Consider the following 24,465-nt stretch of genomic DNA (forward strand, 5'->3'; position numbering starts at 1 on the left):
TGGTCTTTCAGTAAAAGTAATCAGTTATATATATATTGCTGTATTGTAAATGTCTCCTTACTCAACAACCAAATAAATAGGTTCGGACTCCTGTGGGACTCAACCACAATGTTGTGTTGATCGATAAATTAAAAAATGCTTTGTTTGTTCCCAGGACTTCCATGTTTTAAAATTTTTCTTCAAAGGCTAATGCTAAAGCTATTTTTTTTAACTTAGTGACTCAGCAAGGAACAGTTTTCAAATTTCATGGCAAGCAAAAGTTAGGTCATTAAAAATAAATGGACATATAATGATGAACTGGGGTTTTACACACCCATAAGATGTAGCACTTTGGTTTAAAAGTTTGTCTGGCTTTGGAGTCAGGCATACTGTATGAAAAGGAAGGAATAAAAAAAAACTGTCAAGATCAACTGTAACAGCTAGACGCTGTCAATCAAATGGGATTAATATTTTAGTATCTTTCAGTGTTTTTTTCTCATGGAAATTTGAGACGAGCTGAGCAGATCAGAACTTCACTGAGTCGCAGACAGAGCGGTGAGGAGATAGTGGATTGTTGCCTTATTTTAAGGCTGCCATATGACGCAAAACGCCTTGCAGCAAGCCCACGGCTGCGTTTACTCAAGCTGTTTCTGAGGCATGTTTTCTGCCGTCGGGTGGATGTGCTGGGGGTGTGTACTGACATAGCGAGTGACGTCGTTTGAGCAGTGATGTCACTGCACACAACTGCCCTCTCAGCAGGCACGGCAACAGCGCAGCATTTTCTCCTCTTGACTGGAGCCCAGGTGTCATCGACGCCTGAAGCTCAGAAGGTGCGCGCAGTCGCGTCGACCAATGGGGCGGGCACAGAGACAGACGCAGTCAGCTCAGCCGGAACAGCAGGTGAGGGCTGAGTCGAGAGTCGCTCATGTGAGGCTTATCCAATGGGGCGAGTCCAGAGACACGCACATGGTCAGCCAATGGGGTGGGGCAGCAGACGCATGGAGCAGGCTCAACCAATAGGACGGGTGAGAAATGTCTGCATATGAAGCCTTTGAAGATAAAAAGAACCTGCAGTGATTGAGCAGAACCCACAGGAAGCACACAAGACTCAAACTCCAACCTGCTGGAAAAATAATATTTCGTTAATTCATATTCCTTTCAATGATGGACACAGACCAGCAGTGCTACCTTGCAATTCATCAAGGGCTTTCTGTCCAACGCTCCCTTGTAAACTTTAAGACTATTCCCTCCTTCAGTTGTGGCAATTCTTCACACCGCCCCGCAAAATGACCTTTCTTTAATTAACTGCATTTTGAAGAGCAGACCAACGGAATATGTGACGGTCAATTAATGGAGCATCCCTGCTCGGCCTTGAAAATCGCGGCCCAGCACCTGACAGACGGCCTACATCTCCCAGCCTCGCCTGACATCTCATTAGCAGCAGCTGTTTAACTGGCGACTCACCCGCAGTCTTTGAAACAAGGAAATTGTCTTGAGCAACGGTCCCTGTTTTTACAGTGGTCTTTTCCTTCGGCTGTTCTTTTTAGAAGATCCGTATGATAAAGTGAAAATGAGAGCATTCTAAATGTAGGGTCCATGCACAGTGCGGTGTGGGCGTTGTGACTGTTTTCAGCATTACCTTGACACATTGCTGAATCATTCACTTGTTATACATTCTTGAAATTATAGCACTTGTACCTAGTACTAAGTGGTAAAATTTCAATTCTGACTTAAAGGCCTTGTTTTCTTGAATTTCTAATGTGATTATACAGTGTTTTCTCTGAAGGGGCTGTTTCAATTAGATATTGGAATGTGACAGTAATTTCTTGCCTAGTGCAATAACGACAGCCATAATCAGTAATGTTGTGTTTGGCAGTATTTTCTGTTGGGTGCTAATACATGGGGTTGATATGCATGTGGCTTTGATGCAATTTGATCATGAGGAAATCAGCATGCTCGCCATCCTAAAATGGTTATGGTGCTGGGAGTAATAAATCCCCTTAGTTCAGAAATTTCAGTTAGAATAAAGACTTGCTGCTGCACACTTTTTCAATGCTAATGAAGAAATCTGTTAGAGAATAATTTCCAAATAATTTATTTCCTTTTTTGAAATAATTTTCGATGCAGTGCTTCATATTACTGGATAAATTAAAACGAATAAAATATTGCCACGGATGGGTAAACCAGACAAGGTGTATTTTATATGAAATCAAAGCTATTTTATTTATGACAGATAAAGCGGGTGGACTGAGATTGTAGTCATGGATCTGGGCTCTATCAGTACACATGCCAGCTGCTGGCAAGGCAGTGCTGGCCCCTGCAGTACCTTCAGGGGCCTCCAGGGGGACCCCCCTGTTTAAAACCGAGGTTGTACAGCACTTATTAGGCCACTTTAATCCTGCTTATCTACTACGGGGGAAAAAAACTATTTTCACGCGGTAGATCAGCGGGCTACGGCAGCAGACGGGAGCAATTCAAATTTGCACATGTGCAAAGAAGCGCAGATTTATTTCCGGCCACCCTAGCCGTACCCGCAGCCATCAAAGCTTAAAATCTCTATTGACGGCGTAGTGGAATTTCAAGGCGGGAAAAGGACAGTCTTCATGGGCTGCTCTCTGTTACAGACTACTTGGAATCGAAATAAGCGCTAAGCATTGACTTAGACTGCCTGCAGTTCTGTCTGCTCTCAGCTGTACTTGCTACACCCCCTAGTGAAATTTACTGGTATTACAAAACATTCAATAATTTGTTGATTCATTCCATTCTCTTTTCAGACTTTGGAGCAAGAAAACCCACATTAGCCTAAGAGCATGCAATTCTGATCCTGGAGGGTCAGTATGTATGCAGGTTTTTGTTTCCACCAATTACCCTGGCTAAATGAGCTAATTGGCTTCATACACCAACGCTGGTTCACTTGTAGACAATAGTAAAGGGTTTCATATTGGGACTGCTGTCATTCAGGCACATATCAAGAATTGTCTCTAAAATGTCAGATGGCGTAAATGTTAGAGCTTATTAAGTAAAACCAGAAACAGATATGGCCCTCTTTGTCCACCTCTGCATTAGCCCTACATTTGATTTACAACAGCTACATTTTTATCATTCCTATTGTTCAGATCTGGAGGTGCAGTTAGAGACATTCTGGAAATGTTTTGTTTTCCTCTGAGAGCCATTTTACAGAAGATTTTGCAGCTTTTTCCCACTTAAAGGTCTAAATTATATCACCATGTGACACAAGCTCACCACTTCTGTATTACGCATCTGAGCGTTAGCACACAATTTTATGCTAGCAGAAAGGATCTGATGTTTTCTGATGTTTCTCTGTGTAATATAGTTTGAGGTTGACTGATCTGATACCTATGCTAATGTTTAAGCAAGAAATAAGGCTGATTGGCTGATGTCTATCCTGGGATCATAGGAAAATTTATAGGAAAACCTGTCCAGGCAATATACTTTCAAATTGGGGGTTGTTTGATCTCTGCATGTATTTGAACACACACAATTCTGCAAAGCACTTATCATCAAAATCATAGAAAAACAATATCCATCTTGAGACGTCCAAGGTCACATACTGTGGCTAAGAAATCAGTTTTTATCATACGTCTCTCACGTACATCAAACTTGGGTACTTCTTATCGATCTCCACCTTATCTTGATAGGCTCAAAATAGAGGATCAAATGCAGACAGACAACTTTGCAAATTATGTGTAAATACTGTCATATGTGAACTTAGAAATAGCTAAAAATATATATATTTAAATGTATTAAAAATGCTTTTTATGCAGAAGTACACTGAAACCCATATCCCAACACTGTGAATGACTTAATATATGAAAATAATATTTCTATGGATATGTATTTGCATCCCCATATTCAACCACCACCGACATGATAAAAAAGTGGGAACCTCCTGGACTGTGTTGCAATGTTCCAAACTATACAGTGCAAGAGAATTACTGTACTTTCTGGTCTCATTGCACAAACGTGCCTGTAGAGGGCAGCAAAGAATCACTTAATGTTGTTTTTAACTGGTAGCTCAGTTCAAAAATAAACGTGGTGTTATTTGGTTTTAAGAGTACAACTTTAAATGTATCATTTCTGCGAATGTTTTTGCCCAGAAATATAATTAGATGTTTTATCATCTATGAATAATATGGAATTATAGGCTGTAAAAGAAAAGCCAATTTGAAATGCTATTGGTATCACCATTACTCTGGATATCATCATCATAATATTTTTTGCATTGTAATTTTGGCATAATGTATCTCACTGAGAGGCAACATGTGTCTCCATTTGAAAGCTTAAATCCAGTGTTTTGTTAATCATGTGGGGGTAGGGGGGTTTGATGGTGGCAGAGAGAGAGAGAGGGTGGAGGTGGAAAACAGAAAAGAGAACTGTTGATTGGCCAGGGATTTTTTCTAACATTCCACGTCTGCTTTCTATTCCAATCAGAAAGTCATGAGGGAAACACAAGACCTAAGTTGTATCTGTCTGAGCCATTGTTTTCTGTGGAATCCTTAAACCTAATCTCTGAGGCAATTCTCTCTGCAACATTCAATACAGGGCATCATAGATATGTCCAATGTGAACCATATGTTACATAAGTATTATGAATATATTATTACATGTTTGGGTTAACTTCTAATACTTTCATATTCAAACCAACAGAAATATAATTTAGGGCTCTATACTAACATTTTTTTCCAAGGACCATGTGCTAAGTTGACCAATTTAGGAGCGCACTAATGCATCCCAATTAGTAGACATGCTCCTAAATTATTTTTCCAGTTAGCGCACATCAATTTTAAGGAGCAAATGCTCCTAAAATGGGAGCCCTACAGAGCCCTGTTATTTAATCTTAATGAGCTTGGTAATTACACAAATTTGTAAAATATATTCCAGAAGTAATACATGCATAATCAGGAGATACTTTGATTGGCATTTGTAGGTACTACATAATAAGCCATTCATATGTATTTCATGTGGAACAAGTGTTTGCATTTGGACTGAGCTGAAAGATGAAAGGCTGGATTTCATTTTGGAGACCGGTGGGCCCTGAGAGAAGCATGAGGTCACGTGGCACCATCCGTTTGGGCTATCAGTAAATCTAAATGTGAAAACATGGTATTTGAAAGGGCCATTTGCATTTGGATTCATTTGTATGTGGGCCCCAATGTGTGGCTGCATATATTTGAGTGTTTGACAGGATGGGTTGTGTGCGATATTAGCTGTGAAACTGGCCCCGAGGCATCTCCCCTCCAGAATTACCCATTTGTGTTTGTGTCAGAGCCATTAAGGTACTGTAGAGGTTCCTGGATGTGAGTTCATTCATGCAACTGACAGTGATTTTCTCTGACTCTGCTGTTTTTTGGCTTGCATTTGTATTTATGAGCGCAGTTCTGTTTCCTGTGGAGATGGCCCTATTGTGATAAGGCCACTTTTTGAAAGGTTGGAAGCAGTATTCAGTCGTTTTGAACCGGTCCCTTGAGAGTGGGGATAGGTATAATTTTTCAAACATTTGGAAATGTTTGGATGTGAAGAGGAAGAGTCATATAATAAGCTAGTATTATTCCCTGCTGAATGTAAGAACAAAGAAACAATTAGGAAATGTAAGGTTTTTCATTACTGAATGTGATACTGTGCTGTCTGTTGGCAAAGGCAGGACTCAAATGCGATTTCAAACCGCTTCTGTTTGGGCTGTGGTAACATCCAGAAGATTCACGCGTGGCATTTATAACTGATGGCTAGCACTGGCGCTCGCAGCTAAATGCAAATCTGGCCAATGAATCAGAGAGAGGCGCTGTTTGTTTGGTTGTTTGTGTGCCCAGGAAGTAACGCTGTCAGCAGATTTCTGTGTGCTCTGTCATAAAGGGATATAAAGGGACGGACACCGTTCATCTGGCCTGGTCTTTGTGTTTGTCGTTTGACCGTTTATTCTGAAGTGTAATAAAGAGACACACATGTGCAAACAGAAAGACCGTTGGCAGAGAGATGGTGGGGGGGGCCACATGTGTGGTCCAGTTAAGAAAGATGTGGGCTAAACTTTATCAAAACCAGGCTCTGTATTGATCAGTGGTTCCCTGCCACTGCTAGCACTTTTCATTTTCTCACACCGTTAAACTGGGTTCACTTTGCACACACCGATGTGACAAAGCAAATAAGAACATTTCACTTTTGTGTCCGGGGAAGGGTTACCTGATCAACAAGACTATGAAAGTTACATGGAATTCAATGTATATTTTTCACAGTAAATATACTATTGCTATACATAGTAAGTGAACAGATCCTTTCGAATATGTCTTGTGTTTTATTTGAGCACTTTTTCAAAAAGTCAAACTATACGTCAAATTGAAGTGTGTGAAATTTAGTTACAGCAAAGTCACAGCTTCTGTTCTGGCAAAAGCACCGCTGTGAGACAGCAGGCTGTTTGGAAAGCATCCCGTCGTTTCATCTTCATCTCTGAGTTGATTCAGAGCCGGGTGGCCGCACTCCTTAAAGGGAGAGACTGGAGGTAAAGCACAGCCCACTTTTTAAAATTTCATCTCCCTTCCTCATCCTCCATTTACGCTTGTAAAAGTGCCAAATGAACCAGACACCCACTGGATCTTCAGCTACCCCTGCTCTTCATAATTAATGTTATAGTTGTTTTACTATGAACTCCTATTTAACACCGTGATGCTTTGTTTCAGCTGTGTCACAGTCTATGATTTATATCCATATTGATGTGAATATAGCCTTTTTGTACGCAGTTGTCTAATTTACTCAGGAAAAGAATGTCTACTAAGTAAATAGTGCTGTAAATGTGGACTCACACAGTGCTCAGATATCAGTATCGTGGATTAGCTTTTAGTGTAGAGACTGTAGTGCATACATTTCACAAATATGCTAAGCGGTCAGCATCGGTCAGTGTCTCCATAGAATTGGGCACAATTAAAAGTTCAAATAATGACTTGAAGCTGCCTTGTTGGATTGTTTTAAGTTGGACACACCCACTGCAGTCGGAGGATATGAGACAGACCACATGGGGTTGGGAGAGCCTGGGGGGAGGGTAAAAAAAGAGTGAAGTTTTGACTTTCGGCAGAACTTTGATTTTCTTTGAAGGGTTTTATTGTCATTTGTGTAGAACAAGAATGATTGACACGTGCCGAGTTGTGTGTGTGTTTCAGTGGCTGGGAGAGGCTGGACAGTAACAAAGTGAGTTTCTCTACCCTCCACAACCAGCCCCCCCCCCAGACCCATGTCATGGAAAGTTTTCACAGGAGGAGGGGGAAAAAAAGAAAAAAGAAAAAAAAGAAGCCAGGCCCTCCCCTCCCCCACCCTGACCAATGACAAAGGTCACTCTGGTGCATGCTGACCACTGGACAGTGTGTGTTTGGCCTCCAGCTGTGGTGAACTGTGGAAACGCTTCACACACAATGTAACTGCCCGCTGTGTCATTATATTGCCGTAACACCGATGATTCCAACCAAAAGGTGAATTCCTGCACTCTGTCAGGAGTGTTTGTGGCGTGGCGTCGCAATTAAAAGTCCGCCAACTGCCTGAAAACACACACCAGCTTTACAATTCCTGATCACTGCGATTATTATTCAATACATTCTTTCATTTTTAGTGGTTGAACTACAATAAAATAACAGCGTCATGCATTCCAAATGTAGTCCTGAACCAGTCTCCGGTTGTGACTGATAATGGAAAATATCGGATTTTTTCGCCGCGTAGGTCTGAAGGGGGATTAATCCTCTAAAGACCCTATGCGCGGCCCTGCAGGCCAGAGGAACAGCTTCCTCTCTCTTCCGTCCTCCATATTGTTGCAATTAGCCCCTCCGGTGGGTGGCTCGCCCACTTGAATGGGGCGGCCCAGAGCGCGTGAAGAATGAAAACCCCGCACGATTACTTATGCTCCGCAGAAAAAGTGATATTTCATTTGAGCACGTGACGGTTCACCTTTCGTCCTGTAGGTCGACACCTGTTCACATACTGCACCCAAAGGATCCCACAGGCGTGCGTATGCCTTGAAAAGTGCATAGAAACTAGGACACAGAATATGGCTGACCGTGCAATAAATCAATATAAAGTCACAAGTACAGTAGGAATATTACATTTATAGAATAGAACAGAATAGAACAGAATAGCTTTATTTGTCCCAGGTGGAACTTCAGGTGAGGGAGCCCTGCATAAAATATATTAAACAATTTACATAAGTTGCTTTAATAAATAAATTTACAGAAATTGCATTAAGAGATTCCTAAATGACATTACTGATTTTACAAATTAGAAAATTAGGAACTGTATTAAAGAAATTTTAGTAAAGGCTTCCATACTAACAATTACATTCAATTTATATAAATTACTTAAAAACAGGAAAAGCTAAATTCATTTTGGACTATGCTAAATTAAGAATTAAATATTACAAATCAGCTGTTTTGTGTTATTAATGAGGCAAACAGATGTTGACACACCACTGTTTAGTTCTATTCTTGTTTTAAAGGATACAGACCTCTCAGTTCGGGTGGCAAAAAACAAGTTTCTTCAACACTAATCCAGTAAGTCAAAGTAATGTTGTGGAGGTATAATTTGGAATGTGTAAATTTTCTTGGTAGAAACGTGGCCTTCCACTTGAGTGGAAGCAAAAAGGTAATCATAATCAGAAATGGAAATGTAAAATATTCAAAAGTGAAACAATCAATTTTAGCCACGTAATGTCCAAATTCAGGACATTGTTGGATGTTTTCTACATTGACTGTGTTGTATGCCTAAATCAAGGGGATTGTGTTGGAGAACTATTCTGATCCTAGAATACTTTAAATAATCTACATAAAATCAGGTCTTTCTTACAGTCTTCACTTCTAATTCTGATGAGTCTTGCTTTCTCGCAAATTTTTTTTTAGAAGCCTTTCAGGACCTTCAGCTTTCTCAATAGAGATAATGTGCTCAATAGCATCGGAGATCTGAACAGAGCAAGCCAGAGCAAGGAATGGTTTTTGTCTTTTTTTTGAGTGCAGGATTAAGCTATGATGCATTCAGCCCCCGAACAACCTCTTCCAACTCAAACCCAGGCATGCGCCCATCCCCCTCTCTCTGTGTGCGTGTTGGTGAGAAGAGTGGTGGAGTGATGTCTCCAGCCATCTGTTTAGCTGAGCGCTCGGAGCAGGGAAAACAACAAGCACTTCCTCACAGACTCTGTCTCCTCAGACGAATTCCCTCACAGTGCGGTATGGAAGCCACGGAAGGCTCACCGCTAGCGCCCAGACGTCCCTATCTGTGGCTGATAGCAGGACAATGAAAGTCATAAAGTTCCTCTCACTCAGAAAGGGTACAGCTGTGTTCCCAGCAAGCAAAAGCCCAAATCTGGATGTCTAAGGGGTGACAATTTAGGTTGAGAGATGTTTTAACATAAACAGACTTAGGTTAACCCCAATACAGCTCAGGTTTTACTCGAATATAGCCTGGCTACGTCCTAGTCGGCTAGAAAAATTTCACTTTTCAACCGAATGTTGCTGGGTTTTCTTCAGAAGGTCTAGATGACATTTCACCGCAAATAGTTTCAGTGGGTTCCCTCTGAATGCAAACTGGCCCCCAGTTTTTAATAATTCAAATCTAATAAATGTTCTGCATGGCCTGTAAGAATGACAGTTGTCATGTATAGCACTAGTTCCAAACATTAAGTCACCATTGAAAGGAAGCATGTATAATGTCTGGGCATTTCAGGTTTCAGTTCAATCAGCATTTGGCCTTAACTTGGCCTTGCAGCTTAATGTACATGTGAGTTTATATGTCTTCCCAAAGAAGCTTGACAGGTTGTCTTTGGCCATTGAACTTATTGCTGGATTTGAAGAAAAAGGACTTTTGACTTTATTTTCCATCCAAAGCTAAAGTTACGGACAAACGTTGATTGAATGCAGGCAGTAGTCCAGTTCTACTGCCCATGGTGCTCAGCTGTGCTGCTTCCTCAGGTGTGCCCAGATCAGAAAGCATCACTGGTTCCGCAGGACTCTTCTAAACAGTAATGTATTTCTTGAAACTGTTCTTTTTCAGTAATACAGAGTAGCAATTGAGCTGATTAAATGATGCAGAGAACCAGTGCTAACAACCAGAGCACTATAACCTTATGGCCAAACTATCAGCTGTGAATTCCTTTTCGAAACCCATGAATGAAAAATGGATTACTATGAAGTACTACTGTTTTCTACAGACAACCAAAAGTGTAATTACAGTAGTGTATTTTTATTTGTATTTACTATAGATACAGTAAATACAAATAAAAAATATCTCTTAAAAAAAAAAAAATATATATATATATATATATATATATATATATATATATTACAGAAGACAACAAGTATTTTCTCTTATATATAGTTTTGGATTTTAATGCTATTATTTTTTTGCTATATTAGCAAAATTGTGCCATTGTGCTCATTTCAGGATTAGCCAATGGGGTAAAATAATTTAACTTGACAAACATAAAGTAATTTAAAATTAGGTAATATTTTTGACTTGAGATTTAAAAAAAAAAACATTTGATAATAAGATTTTGAGTCTCATTACGAGATGAAAACACTTAAGATCTATGTAATTCACATTTATCAATAAATGAATACTCTGGAGACTGGCTTTTGAATACGAGAGCAAAACAAAACAATTCTAATTAATTAGTTGAACGCAGAACCTGGAAACTCACAATCCAGGGCTTCCTTTTTTGTACTGTAAAAGACCTGACAATGAATGGGCAAATCACAAAGCTGTTTGTGTGTGGTGGCCTGACAAGAGTGATGGACAAGCATTAAAGTGGGGGGTTGAAATGTCAGGTTTTTGTTTGCCAGGACAAGGGCTGCCGTTCCCTCTCTCCGCAGGGTCAGTATTTGTTTAATGAAACTCTATCCCAGGGTCACAAACCCCTCTCTGAATGGGGCACATTGTCGCATTATATTGCTAGTGTAACTGCAGCTGAGTCCATCGCTTGTAAAAACACAAACGGCCTGTCGGAGCATGTAAGTTTCATTCATAAGGTAAATATGCAGAGTATGTATAATGTGGTTAGGGTTTATGCACAGAAAAGCAGAAAAATAAATTTGTGTATATTTGTGTGTGTGTGTGTGTATGCATATTCATATGTTGTTTTTAAAGAGTTCTTCTCTCATTTTTAGTTATTTGAGCTTTGTCAAATAATTTGTAGCACCGCTGCTAAGCCTCAGTCTAACATCCATCATAGCTGACTGAAGGCATGTCAGGGTTAATTATGGGGTTGTCATGTCACCGTGCATTTGAGTTGAGAAGTGTGGTCTGGAACTGTGCAACTTTGTGCTCTTGTGTGTCCCTGTTGCTACCACAGAATGAGCTCCATGGCTTTATGATAACAACCCTGAGATTGCGTAGTCTCCAGAATGAATGAATTTTTGTCTGACGTTAAGCGCTGGCTAACGAACATCAAAACTGAAATTTCTTTAACTTCTCAATGTGTTGTCCCGATGAGGTACACCTATTGCCAAAGGTTCTGGTTTTTGCTAAAGTGGCAATTATTTGTGGGTTCATGGTCTGGTTTCCAGCGTTTCTAAGCTAACTGACATAGCATTGGGTCCTAGTTTGTAAAATATCTTTCAATTCCCAAATGTGTTGGGTCATTGACTGTTCATAGCAAACCTGTTCCTGAAGTTTTCATCAATCGCATATTTATTTGTTTGAACAAAGCATATTAGTGTATGTGTAGTATATGACGTGATCATATAGCACTGAAAATGAAACAATCTGTTTTCATGAGTGTTTTGTTTGACGCTTATACAGTGCATATTTAGTCAAATTCACAGGAAATTGACTTTTTTGGGGAAAGGTTTTTGAGGTCATTACCCTGAAGTGTAGGCACATAGGGCCGTCAACGTGGAAACCAAATGACCAACCCTGCCAAAGCAATTTGGGAAAAATGAATGGGGCGTGGGGGAGGTGCGCTACAGGGTATGTGTCACACCAAATTCTTCTGGCTTCATCTCTCTGGAATGCATCTGGTCCTGTTTCACCACTGAGGACTGATGTAAGATGTAGAAATAGATCAAATACGGCATGTCGCCTTTGAAAATAGACACACACAAACTGCAGGAAACATCATATTACTGTAACTAGACATCAGATGTTGGGGTAATAGAACACAGTTGTAGTTATTCTGATAAAAAAAGAGAATTTTTAGTGCATTATTCCTCATTTATATCATGCTTTGTTCATACAGACTGATGGGTTTATGACTTATTGGCTTAATGAGGAAACACAGCTCAGCCAGCAGGACTCCACACGCAGTTTAGTGAGAAGTTAGTTGTTGTTTTTTCCCATTATGGTGTCATCTGCTGGGGGAAAAAATTTAGTTTGCAAATTCCATTATGGCTCAGAATTGAGCCAGGCCTGCTTAGAGATTCACAATTTGTTGCATTGTAATTCAAGGGTGGTTCGTTTCAATATGGTAACATTTGGTTTTAATATTTTTTTCTGAAAAGCCAAACTGATCAAAGGTTGATTCAGGAGAACCGTAACACTATTTAGGGCTAAAAGTAAAATAAAGTAGCTGGGGAAGAAAGGAAAATGCCTCGACTTATTAATGTGATTTTTTAATGTGATTTTATTTTATTTTGTGAATGTCAACACAACTTCATCATCCTGTAACAACACATTTTAAAAATCACATGCATTTGTCAGAGATATCCTGGCTGCCAGATTTAGTAAAGTCCACTATAATAACCACAGGCCCCTCTGACCCGTGGAGGGAGTGACCTCTGACCCTATTTAGGGCATTTTTATGAGGATTGTTTTTTTTTTCAGCTCTGGCCAGATGGTTGAACTATCGGAGGCATTTTTATTGGACAGAATCTTCTGGAAAACTTGAGAACTTGAGCTGCATATTTCTCCCATTGTGAAGGTGAGGAAGGGTATTATAGTTTTGAATAAAGAAAAGAAACATGGAACTATATGTGCTTTTAATATAAAATCTCAGGACACACAAATACTGAACAGACTGCATTTTTAATAACATTCATTAGCAATTCTTGTAAATAATACACAGAGCTAGACATTCTTGTAAATAGTACGTAGAGCTAGCCATCCCTGGACTTGTGTAGCCCAGTCACCCTTAAAATTTCCTTGTCTGTTTTCTGTATATGTAGCTAGTTAATATATAGTTCAGCTTCAAGGCCCTTTAAATATAGGATTTTTAAAAATATTAGGTATATAGCATGCTTGAAGATTGGATGGATATATATTGCGTACTAAGCACAGTATATGGAATATTTGAGTATTGGGTAAATGTATTACTATTAGGTACATGCGTTTTATCACTGGGCATATGCCAGGGATACTCACATCTGGCCCTCAGGGCCAGTAGTATTGCTGGTTTTCATTCCTTCCTTCCAATATGGGACTAATTTAAACCTGACGCGCCAGATGAGTGTAATCTCTGGCCAATCAGTGACATTGTCAGGCTGAAGAGAAAACCAGCAGCATTACTTACCTTGAGGGCCAGTGGAGTATCCCTGGTATGCGCATTGCATATTAAGTAGCCTATAATGAATGTTTAGTGTACTTACTGACAATTGAGTATAATGTTGTGTTTCAGTATTGGGACGGTGATAAATTTTTTTTTTTTTTTTTTTTTTTAGCTCTGTACTAGAGCGCATTGGATTCAAAATGAAACAATGCACGTGAGGTTAAAGTGCAGACTCAGCTTTCATTTGAGGGTACTAAAGAAATCAAACCTAGATAATAATATCCTTAATAACTACAGTCCTATTTCGAAGCACAATCAAGGTACCTGAGTAAATAGTTTTTAATCAATATTAATTCCTCATAACCTAGAGATGGTCTAATCAGGGTTTAGATTCAATCGCAGCACAGAAATGGCTCTAGTAAAAATAGCAAATGATCTTAGATTTGCCATTGATACAAAGATAATGTCAATTCTCATTCTTTTAGATGTAAGTGCAGCTTTTGATACGATCGACCATAACATTTTAATCAATCTAATGGAAACCCGGGTCAGTCTCTCTGAAAGTTCTCTGAACTGGTTCCGAACATACATAACAGGGAGAAAATTATGTGTTACTCACGGCAATCACGTGTTCAAAGAGATACGTTTTAGCATAGCGCAAGGAAGCTGCCTCGGTCCCTTCCTGTTTCCATCGTACATGCTCCCATTAGGTCCTATCACCAGTTAACACAATGTCTATTTTCACAGTTATGCAGACGACACTCAGTTATACATTTCTGTTGAACCAAGTGCCCTATGCTCCCTGACCAACTGGTTGGCTCCTATCAATGGATGAGTGACAATTATTTTGAATTATATGAGGAAAATACAGAAATAATTTTAATCGAACCCAAATCTTTTTTCACAAAACTTGGAGGCCCCGCACACAAGATTAAATCAGCCATAATATAATCAGCCTTTTTATAAATAACATTTTTATTTTATTATTCTTATTTTTTAAGTCACTGAACTATATAAAGCACTTTGAGATGCAATCTCTGTGTGAAAGGTTATATACAAAAAAGTTTATTAGGGGTCCAAGCAGCGAAGCTGGTGGAACCCTATTGTATTTATTATTATTATTATTATTAATATTATTATGGCTTGGGCATGTATGACTGCCATTGGAACTGGCTCACTTGTCTTTATTGATGATATTACTGCTGATGGCAGCAGCAGGATGAATTCTGAAGCATACAAAAATACCTTGTCTGCACTGATCCAATAAAATGCCTCAAAACTCACTGGATAGCATTTCACATTGCAGCAGGAGAATTACCCTAAACTTACTGCTAAAACAACCAATGAGTTTTTCAGGGCCAAAAAGTTTAATGTTCTAGACTGGCTAGGTCAATCACCCATCCTGAATCCAACTGAACATGCATTTCACTTGCTGTAGACAAGACTGAAGGCAAAAAGCCCCTGAAACAAACAGGAACTGAAGATGGCTGCAGTACAGGCCTGGCAGAGCACCAACAGGGAAGATACCCAGCTTTTGTTGATCCCTATGGGTTGCAGACTCACATGAAAAGGATTTGCAACAACGTACTAAATATCACAATTACTGTTCATTTCTCCAATTACTTTTGGTGCTCTAAAATGGGGGAACTATTTATAAAAAGGGTAATTCCTATATGGATTACCAAATATGAAAGTAAATGCCTTCAAAAGAAAGCTGACAGTCATTGTTTCATTTAAGATCCAATGTATTGGAGTACAGAGCCATAACAACAAAATCTGTGTTACTGTTCATAAACTTACCGTCTTCATTGTACGTATTTCGCTTGTGTACTGAGTACTGGATACATTGAGCATTAGGTATGTGCCACATTTTATTACTCGGTATATGCGCTAAGTACTGGGTAGGCATATTCAGTATTGGGTATGTGTCACAGCCCTGCTCAAGAAACCCCCTCTATTGTACTGTTCTCGTAGTCTTCAAATCAAGCACGTTCTTCGGTAAAAAGACCGTTTGCCCTCCCAGCAGATGGCTGTGGATCCGAATCTGTAAGAGCACAGAAAATAAGCCGAGGGCGATGCTGGAGCAGTGCTCAACAGGGAAGCCGGCCGTGTGAATGGGAGCCCTGCCACTGAGCTCTACAGGCCCCCACCGGGCAATTGTGAGGTGATTTGGGACAAATTAGTTTGTCCGATGTGGTAGTTTTCGATTGGATTCCCTCCGCTTGTCCCCTAGTTATCCAAACATGCTCGTTCATACAATGACCCTGGCGGTTTCAGAAACAATGTTCTCCACGTGAAAAGATTTCATATTTAATGTGTATTTAATAAAGATTGAGACTTTGTTAAATACACTGAAAGAAGAATTTGTAATTTAATTTCAATTTTGCGACGTAAATTGTGCATGAAAACAAATTTGCTTTCAATTTCTGAGGGTGGCAGAGGAGGCAGAAGCTAAATGAGGCTCGCAGTTACTGTGTATTGTGTGCATGCGTGCATGTGTTTGTGTGTGTTTTCAAATTATTTTGAAGAAATCAGTGTGACTGTGAAGTTTGGGGAGCATACTTTTTTTTTTTGCTTGAATATTTTGCAGTAATCTAATATTCTCTGTATTTTATTTTTAAATAAATCTGGTAACCATAAATCTTTTTTTTTAGATATGGCTGTAGCTTCTTAGATAGATTGAATAGGACCCTTACATCACAATCAAGAGGAAAGCTGACATTTTGTTGTCCGATGACATATGACCTGTGAGATGGTGATGTTCTGGTTAAAGCTGGATCTGTCTGGATCACTCATCTTTTGTGGCCTTGAGTATTCATGCCATTAAAACCTTGTATAGTGTTCACAACCGTGCTCACAGCACCCGATAGACTACAAACAAACAATGTGGCACCAAACAGTAATTGCTTTTTCAAAAACGCACTGGTGAAACCCCCTCTGTGGAAAATATGAGGTTTTGGCTTCACTTTTCCTCTGAAGGTACTTATGAAGTTAGGGGAAGAATTTTGCTGTCTATTTTTCACCATAATAACAATCTTAATGACAGACCCATATAGTGAGTGAGATGATTACTTAGCTCATCCTGGATGATAATGTATCATGTATTATAAATCCTACATTTGCCAGTTATTAAATATGTTTCCAGTACCTATGAATGCTGACAGATTTGTACTGGCTAAGAATATTCCCCTGAATTACTGGATTACAAAGTATTTGAGGGACAAATTTAATCTAACTGCAAAACACTCATTATATAAATGTATTACAATACAGCATTGATTCTTTGATGTTAGATAGCAAATATGTTATGTTGTGTCCTGAAAAACATAATGCTTGCTTAGCATTAGGCTATGGTGCAGATAAATTGGGTCAGGGCCTTTCTGATGTTTTATGTAATTGAGTACACATAGCATATTGACTTGCATTGATCAGACGGACGGACTGAGCAACATTTCCTTCTCCACACTAATTAAACCCAACAGTATGTGGCATTGGCAAAGTTACTTACTAATCAAGTTTTATTTCATTGCCACTTCAAAGTCTTGTAAAACTTTTTTATCTTGGTGGAAAAAAGAAATTGTCTTTTGTTGTCTGTGCTTTCATCCTGGAGAGTGTTCTTGATCTGTTTGACAGTTGAAAAGGGTTTTTTTTTCACAATTGAAAGTATTCTTCACTCATCCACCACAGTGGTTTTCCATAGTCTACCAGGTTGTCTGCTGTTGCGGAGCTAACCCGTGCATTCTTGTATCAAAGAGTTGATTTTCACACATCCAATGTATTGGCGATGTCTCTGATCAGTTTATTCCAATTTTTCCACCTCATGATGGCCTGCTTTCCTGGCATTGACACTTTATGTTGAGAGACAAATGCAGCAAACTCCAAATGCAAATTCCACATTTAAAATCAACTCTAGACTCTTTTGTTAGCTTTCTTGTGCATGAAATACTGATACAACAACACGCAACAAGCCCAGAAACAGCTGGGCAGCCAATTGTCCAATTACTTTTGGTCCTCTAAAATGGGGGGACTGTGTATAAAATGGGCTACAATTATTGCATGGTTCATTCCCCCAATATGGATGTTAATACCCTCAAATGAAACCAGACAGTCTGCACGTTAACCTCATATTCATTGTTTCATTTCAAATCCAATGTGCTGGAGTACAGAGTCAAAATAACCAAAATAGTGTCACCGTCCCAATACTTATGGAGTGCACTGTAAGTCACCTTACTTAGCTTAAACACCATTGGTTTCGGCAGAAAGCGACAGAGCCAAGCTCAAGCCACTTATTGCTGCAATAAAATGTCTAGACGTCACTCCCCTTGCTATTCAATTTCTTTCTTCCCTTCTCTTTTGTTAGGGTTTATTTTATTTCATTTTTGTTTTTGCTAATTGTTGAATATTAGATTATCTCAGTAGTGCAATTAAGCAGATAAATTAGTTCACAGAGAAAAGATTTTTTGACAGTTTGAATTGTATTAATTATGGCAAAGATGCACTTTGTCTTTAAATCTGAGTGCCAAATAAATTTAAGCAAGCATTACGACTTTTTTGTCCTCTAAACATTTTTATTGATTTTAGTGACACACTGTAGAGGCAGCAAAAGTAGCAGAGGAAGCAGTGTATTTTACTGTCATTTAATAAATGCTTTATCCAGTCAGTTCTTGAATCATTTCAAGAAATAGGAGCCAGTGGTCACTACAATCAACATTTGTTCTAAACATTAACAGACCACAAAATGCCTCTCTTGTCCTAATGAAAACACAGTGCAATTTCCATAAATCTGCTAAAATGCTCATAAAAACAACTGTTGCTCTTTCAAGCTTGTTTTATTCAAATGATTGATTTAATGTCTAATAAATGTAACAGAATTCATAAAATCACATTTATTTTCAGTTTTAACAACACCTCTAATTAATGAAGTTTCACATATTTTCTCTGCTTTGGTTTCTTATTATTATTATTATTTTATTTTTTATTTTATTTTTTTACAAGAGGCCATGGTTATGCCTCTTGGACAGTAATCGGGTAAGTTCTTTACTCCACACATTCACTGAGAACTTGCAGAAAAGACATAGCAGAGACTCTGAACGTTATACTGTACTGGTGCCCTACTTCCTTCCGAATATTGTGACAAGCATGTTTTCCTATGTAATTACTGATGAAAGACTGGAAGTATAATGGTAGCAATAGGGCTACTGAAATTAAAACTTTGGGTTGACTTATATGGGAGCGGAGTTCATTCAAGCCCTTCAATTGTGTGTTTATGGGTGTGTGTGTGTGTGTGTGTGTTGGGGGATGGGGAGGGTGAAATAAATGGTAGAATAAATGTAAAAAATCAAATTTTTAATTCATCCTGAACTCTACAAGCTTCTGTTCTGAATGTGTAAAACAAGAGATAAAAGGAACAGTTTAGAAATTAAGATTTTTAGAAAGCCCTATTTTTGTCACTGACATGCCTTTGTCAAGGGAGTTTATCGTTCTCTCTCACACACGCATACATACACACACACATTCATTCATTCCTTGTATGGGCGCAACACCCCTCCCCCTTGTCGCACTGTGCGGTTATCATCAATGGATCTTATTTGAATAATCTTTACGCGCTCGGACTGGAGCCAATCAGTGGGAAGGCGCCCGTGAGATTCGCAATGCGCTATCGATAAACCTAATTACCTTGACATGCGCATTTCTGGTATTTTTCCAACTCGCAGCATTTGCTGTTAAGAAATAAACTTAGTGATGTGTGTCTAATGGTCGTACCATGTCGAGGCGTAAGCAAGCGAAACCGCAACATGTCCACTCTGAGGACCCTGATTCGGTTAAAAATGGTGAGTTTGGTTAAGCGAACGCATGCAACAGTGTAGCTCATTCAAGTGATATTGATCGCTGTATTGATCACATTTTTTTCTTCTTGGTGTCGTACACTAGGCCACATTCAGGATCACGACCCATGGAATTGATTTTGCATTTAAAATGACATTTAAATATATACATGTAGTATTGTTTTAATTGTATTTACAAGTATTTGAACAAGTTTTGTAATATTCATATTGGAAACCTTTCGTTTACATCTGAACATGACTTACCCAAACAATAGAAGGGTGCTGTCGAAGTAATTCGGAGCTGATTAAAAAGTTTGTATGTTCATAAAGGCTAAATGATTTGCCAGTATTTTACTTGGATAGAGTAGGCAAGACCTTTTGATATTATTTTGTTAAGAACAGTGTTTTTCGATGCATTTACCGGTTAGATGTTGTGTTTAGTTTTTGAGCATGGCGTGCAACCACAAACACTTTTGTCGTGTTCAGGCTACGCATACACACAGTTTTGGGTGGTTAAAATGTACATTCTCGTTACAACATAGATATTTCATCTGCGTTGCTTAAAGGTTTTGTCTTGCGTAAATGTCTGTAACATTTTAAACGTGTATCGCCGTTGAAATATGGAGGCCCATACACATTTGATAGCGGAGTAATTTTTAATGGTGTTCTAACCATTCTAAAATTTCAGTTATGTCCTATAGACTCCGGTTTATATCCAAATGCATTTCGGCATATAGGCTAGTTAAGGTACACCTGTGTGTTTCCAGCAATTTGGGTATGAAATGTTGTGTTTGTTTTGATCATGGTCAACAAAAGAACAGCCTTTACCAAAGTTTGAAAGTCTTTGTGATAAACTATATGATTGTCCAAGAGGTGCATGTAGCTGGCCATAGTTTGAATAGACAGGTTAGCTACTTAAGAGTATTCGGGAAGATCGATTTCTTACCAAACGTTGGAATTAAATGCTTGCGTTACATTTACATTGTACAGTATTTAAAAGTTTAGCTGGCGCAACACCTTGGCATCAAATTTCACGAGAACTGTGCTGACCAAAAGGCAATAAATCCTTAGCTGAATGCTTGAATGCATGCTGCCCTTGTGTGCATAAAAAGAGTGGGGGTGGAGCAGAGTGTGGTGGGGGTCGATAGAGAGTTCAAAAAAAGCTTGAATCGCTGGGTCTTGCGAATTACCCCATTTATGATCTCTGAATGTCATGGGTCTTTGTAGCCTGTCCTTGTTTGGATGACTGGAATTGGAAACAGACATAAAATTTGTCTTGACGTAAGTTAATATTTTGATGTGTTTGGTGTGGAAGTGCATGCATTGTAGGTCGTTCTTAATGCTTAATTATTCAGTAAACTTATTTGTGTCCGCTCCAGCGCCACTTTGTTGGTTATGTTGTGCTTCAGTGCGCCATCTCGTGGTTGGCACTGGCAAGATCTTTGGTGTTTATTAGATAATTGAAGTCGGTGTCTGGACAAAATACCATTATTTTCCGCCCAGTCACGATTTGTTAAATGTGGTATGTGAAGTGATACCGTGTGCATAAGTAAACATATACATATAGCCAACATATCAATTTTGATGTCGGTTTTGGTATCACTGAATCTGATTAATTGCTTCTGCCCGTAAACTTTACTTATCCGTTTTGCCATGCGGCTCAGTATTTCGTTTTCAGTCTCGCTCTAGTTTATTTTGAAAATCAGTCGTTGTTCACCTTTCCACTAACACTCTGGCTCTTAACAGGTCAGTCAAGGGCAACCCCCTGCCCTCGAAATAACCACATTTACATTTGACCGATGGGCTGCATTTCAATGGCGAGGCATTCAGTTGAGGTAGATATAAGGTTTATGCTGCGAGGCATTTTACTGAAAACCAAATGTGACAAAATTGCCTGCTTTTGTGTATTAATTAAAAAGGTATGGTCGGTCCTCTATAGTGCCTGCTCTCATAAGCACATTTCTTTGTATAATACTGAACATATTTTAAAGACTTGTAACAAAGTTTTCAGCGTAAACTGTAAGACACATCTATGACTGTTTCCATGTGCCTGCAGTCCATTTATGAAGTCCTTTAGTATATTGTGGTTGCCGAGCCAGTAATTGGTGAAAGCCTATGTCTAGCGCGGGGCGACGTGTGTGTTACAAGCGTGCCTTTGACCTGTGGCTGTGATGCCCTCCTCCATGCATGTGGCAAATTGCTTCCACTCCAAGTGGCCCAAGGTGGAACAATGCAACTCTTTTACTTCTCTCTCCTTCTTCAACCGTGCAGCCGGTCTGAAGTTTGGCTTAAAAACATGGCTGTGAACTGATCCGTGCCTGTACTGTTCTGGATGCTTAATTTATTTTATTTATTCAGGCCTGTGGATGAGGTAATTACAAATGTTTGAATATGAATAGTTTGGAGTTGCATATGTTTTCCTGCCGTTTTTACCTTAAGTGTTGCTTCTCACAGTAATTTACAGGCAATCCCTTACCCACAAGGTTTTTTATGCACTGGTTTATGGATGTGTGAAAGAAAAGACCTTGAAAGAGATCATTTTGATCAAAATGTTGATGTGTGTTGTTGCATAATAAAATAATAACAAAGAAGTCATGTATGATGTGGGAATAATATGTTCATCTGAACAGTTTGTTTCTGGCAGACCTTTCCTGTACCTGGCACTAATGTGATAAATTTTTCTCCTTTATTTTCTTCAGGCTTCCTGCAGGACGACCAGTTAGTGAACGACTGGAGCAAGATGAAGAGGAGCAGAACGGAGACGTATGTTTGCGACAAATGCTGCGCGGAGTTCTTCGACGAGTCGGAATTCGTCCGGCACCAGAGCGGCTGCGGCCAAGGCAGGCGGGTCCTCATCGTCAGGGACGACGATGCGGGGGCGCTCTCGGAGCTGTCGCACGGCTCTGCAGACAGCTGTCCGAGCGACCAGAGCGACAGCCTCTCCGGCGGTGACACGCACTCGAAGGGCAGCGCTTGGGCCGCCGAGAAGACGCGGGAGGCGGAAACGAATGGCGAGGACAGATTACAAGCAGAGATTTTCGCCGCCCGGGACACGCCCCGCGCTCCCGACGCCGAGATGGAAGAGCCCCGCGGCTCGTCGGGGGCCGTCGTTCAGCAGTTCCCCGGCGTTAAGCTGCCGCCCATCCCGGCCGGCCTCAACGCCATCCCCGCCATCTTGGAGCAGCTGCTGAGCCTGCAGCACCAGCAGCTCATGCAGATCCAGCTGACGGAGCAGATCCGAGTCCAGGTGGCCATGATGGTGTCCGATGGGCTGAGCTCGTTAGCCGGCATCGGCGCCGCCGTCGACCCCCTGAAGGCCCTGGGCGCCCACCTGTCCCAGCAGCTCTCGGCCGCCGCTGCCATGATCGGCAAGAAAGCCGGCGCCCAGAGCCTGTCACTCGAGAGCCTCAAGCACGGAAAGGTGCCTCTCTCCAAAAGCGTCCCCTCTGGGTCGGATCCGGCAGACCTGGCTCCTAAGGTTTCGTCTCTGTTCCCTCTGATGCCGGGGGCCTTCGGTTTCCACGGCCCCTTCCCCTCCAACGCGGCCGGCCTGGAACCTTCCAGAAAGGGGAAGAGCGCGCCCCTTAACGCGGGTCTGGACCCAAAAACGGATCCGGGGGAGCCTAACCTGAAGCGCAAGTGCATGTACTGCGGGAAGAAGTTTGGGAACGACAGCGGGCTCCAGATCCACCTGCGGTCCCACACCGGGGAGCGGCCGTACAAGTGCAACATCTGCGGGAACCGGTTCACCACCAGGGGGAACCTGAAGGTGCACTTCCAGAGGCACAGGGATAAGTACCCGCACGTCCGGATGAATCCCCATCCGGTCCCCGAGCACCTGGACAACGCGGCCAGCAACGGCAGCGTTCCCTACGGCATGCCGGCACCCACAGAAGACTCCGGCTTCGCCGGCGGCAGGCCCATGCTGGGGTTTCTTTCATCCGGCAGCCGGTTGGCGCCGATGACTCCTCAGGATTTCCCGGAGGGCGTGGCGTTCTCCCAAATGCTGCCTTCCTTCAAAAGCGAAGGTGCCTTCGCCATGTCGGGCGGACACCCGAGGGCCGACCGGATCTTCGCGCCCCTGGCGGGCCTCGACGGCCTCCGTCGTCCCGGCGGCATCGGCTTGTCCGGGGAGCAAGGCTCGGGCACCTCCAAGCTGCAGGAGATGGTGGACTGCCTGGAGAAGACGGGCAATCCCAACGAGTGCACCATCTGCCACCGGGTGCTGAGCTGCGCGAGCTCTCTGAAGATGCACTACCGCACGCACACGGGCGAGAGGCCCCACAAGTGCAAGACGTGCGGCCGGGCCTTCTCCACCAAGGGCAACCTGAAGGCCCACCAGGCCGTGCACCGGGCCAACGCGCCCCTCCGGACCCAGCACTCCTGCCCCATCTGCCAGAAGAAGTTCACCAACGCCGTGGTGCTGCAGCAGCACATCCGCATGCACATGGGTGGCCAGATCCCCAACACCCTCCTGCCGGATGCTGTGCCGTTGGGGGACCCCCTCGCCGCCGGTCCGTCTCCTCCCGGGGAGGAGAAGGCCGCGGGGGGCACCAACAGCTTCGGTGAGGAGGGCTCGGAAGATGACGACCTCGGTTCCCAGAAGGTTCCCGGCGAGCCCAGGGAAGCGCCGTGTCCGCACCCCGCCCCGAAGGAGGAGGGCTCTTCGCCTCCCTCTGATGCCATCGCCCTCGACAACCACATGAAAAGCTTTGCTTCCGCCTTGAATTTGCAGCTGAAGGCGAGTGTGGCGTCGGAGGTGGGCGGCGTGCTCAACGAGTTGCCCTCCGCACGAGAGGATTTGCCGAGCCGCAACGACCCAAGTCCCACGGCCAGTGATTCGGCCTCTTTCCAGTCTATGTCTCCGGTGCCCAGCCACTTTAAGACTGCGTCTCCCAATAATGCCGCCCTAGGAGGCCATGGTAGGGGAGCGCCGGCCTGGAGTGGCACACTGTGGGATCCAGACGCCAGCGGCGCTCTGGACCTGACATCAGCAAGTTTTTTCCCGAAGGCCATTAAAGAGGAGCCGAGCATGTCATTCTCAAATGGTGAGCATAGCAAGTCATAGCAAGAGGGGTGCTGGTTTTTTCCTCTATGTTCCTGCACTTAAGTTTTTAAGAGACTCTCCACTGTGAAAAAAGTAGCCAACCAAAAACATAATATGTGCTGACTTACTGAATTATTTGAATTATTACAAAGTTA

General features: G+C 41.6%; 1 protein-coding gene across 2 annotated transcripts in view; it reads left to right on the forward strand.

Moving 5' to 3' along the window:
• Positions 1-24,465, forward strand: part of LOC118210516 (sal-like protein 4) — a 44,292-nt gene that overhangs the window by 14,325 nt on the left and 5,502 nt on the right. The window contains exons 1-2 of one of the 2 annotated variants that reach the window (XM_035386741.1): positions 19,145-19,269; positions 21,963-24,311. In XM_035386741.1, coding sequence (XP_035242632.1) covers positions 19,203-19,269; positions 21,963-24,311 — 2,416 coding nt within the window. In that variant the 5' untranslated portion in view covers positions 19,145-19,202. Of the gene's footprint in view, positions 1-19,144; positions 19,270-21,962; positions 24,312-24,465 lie in introns of those variants that run through there. The other variant, XM_035386742.1, reaches the window with a different exon arrangement.

Source organism: Anguilla anguilla, chromosome 13, assembly GCF_013347855.1.
Source record: "Anguilla anguilla isolate fAngAng1 chromosome 13, fAngAng1.pri, whole genome shotgun sequence".
Classification (NCBI taxonomy): domain Eukaryota; kingdom Metazoa; phylum Chordata; class Actinopteri; order Anguilliformes; family Anguillidae; genus Anguilla; species Anguilla anguilla.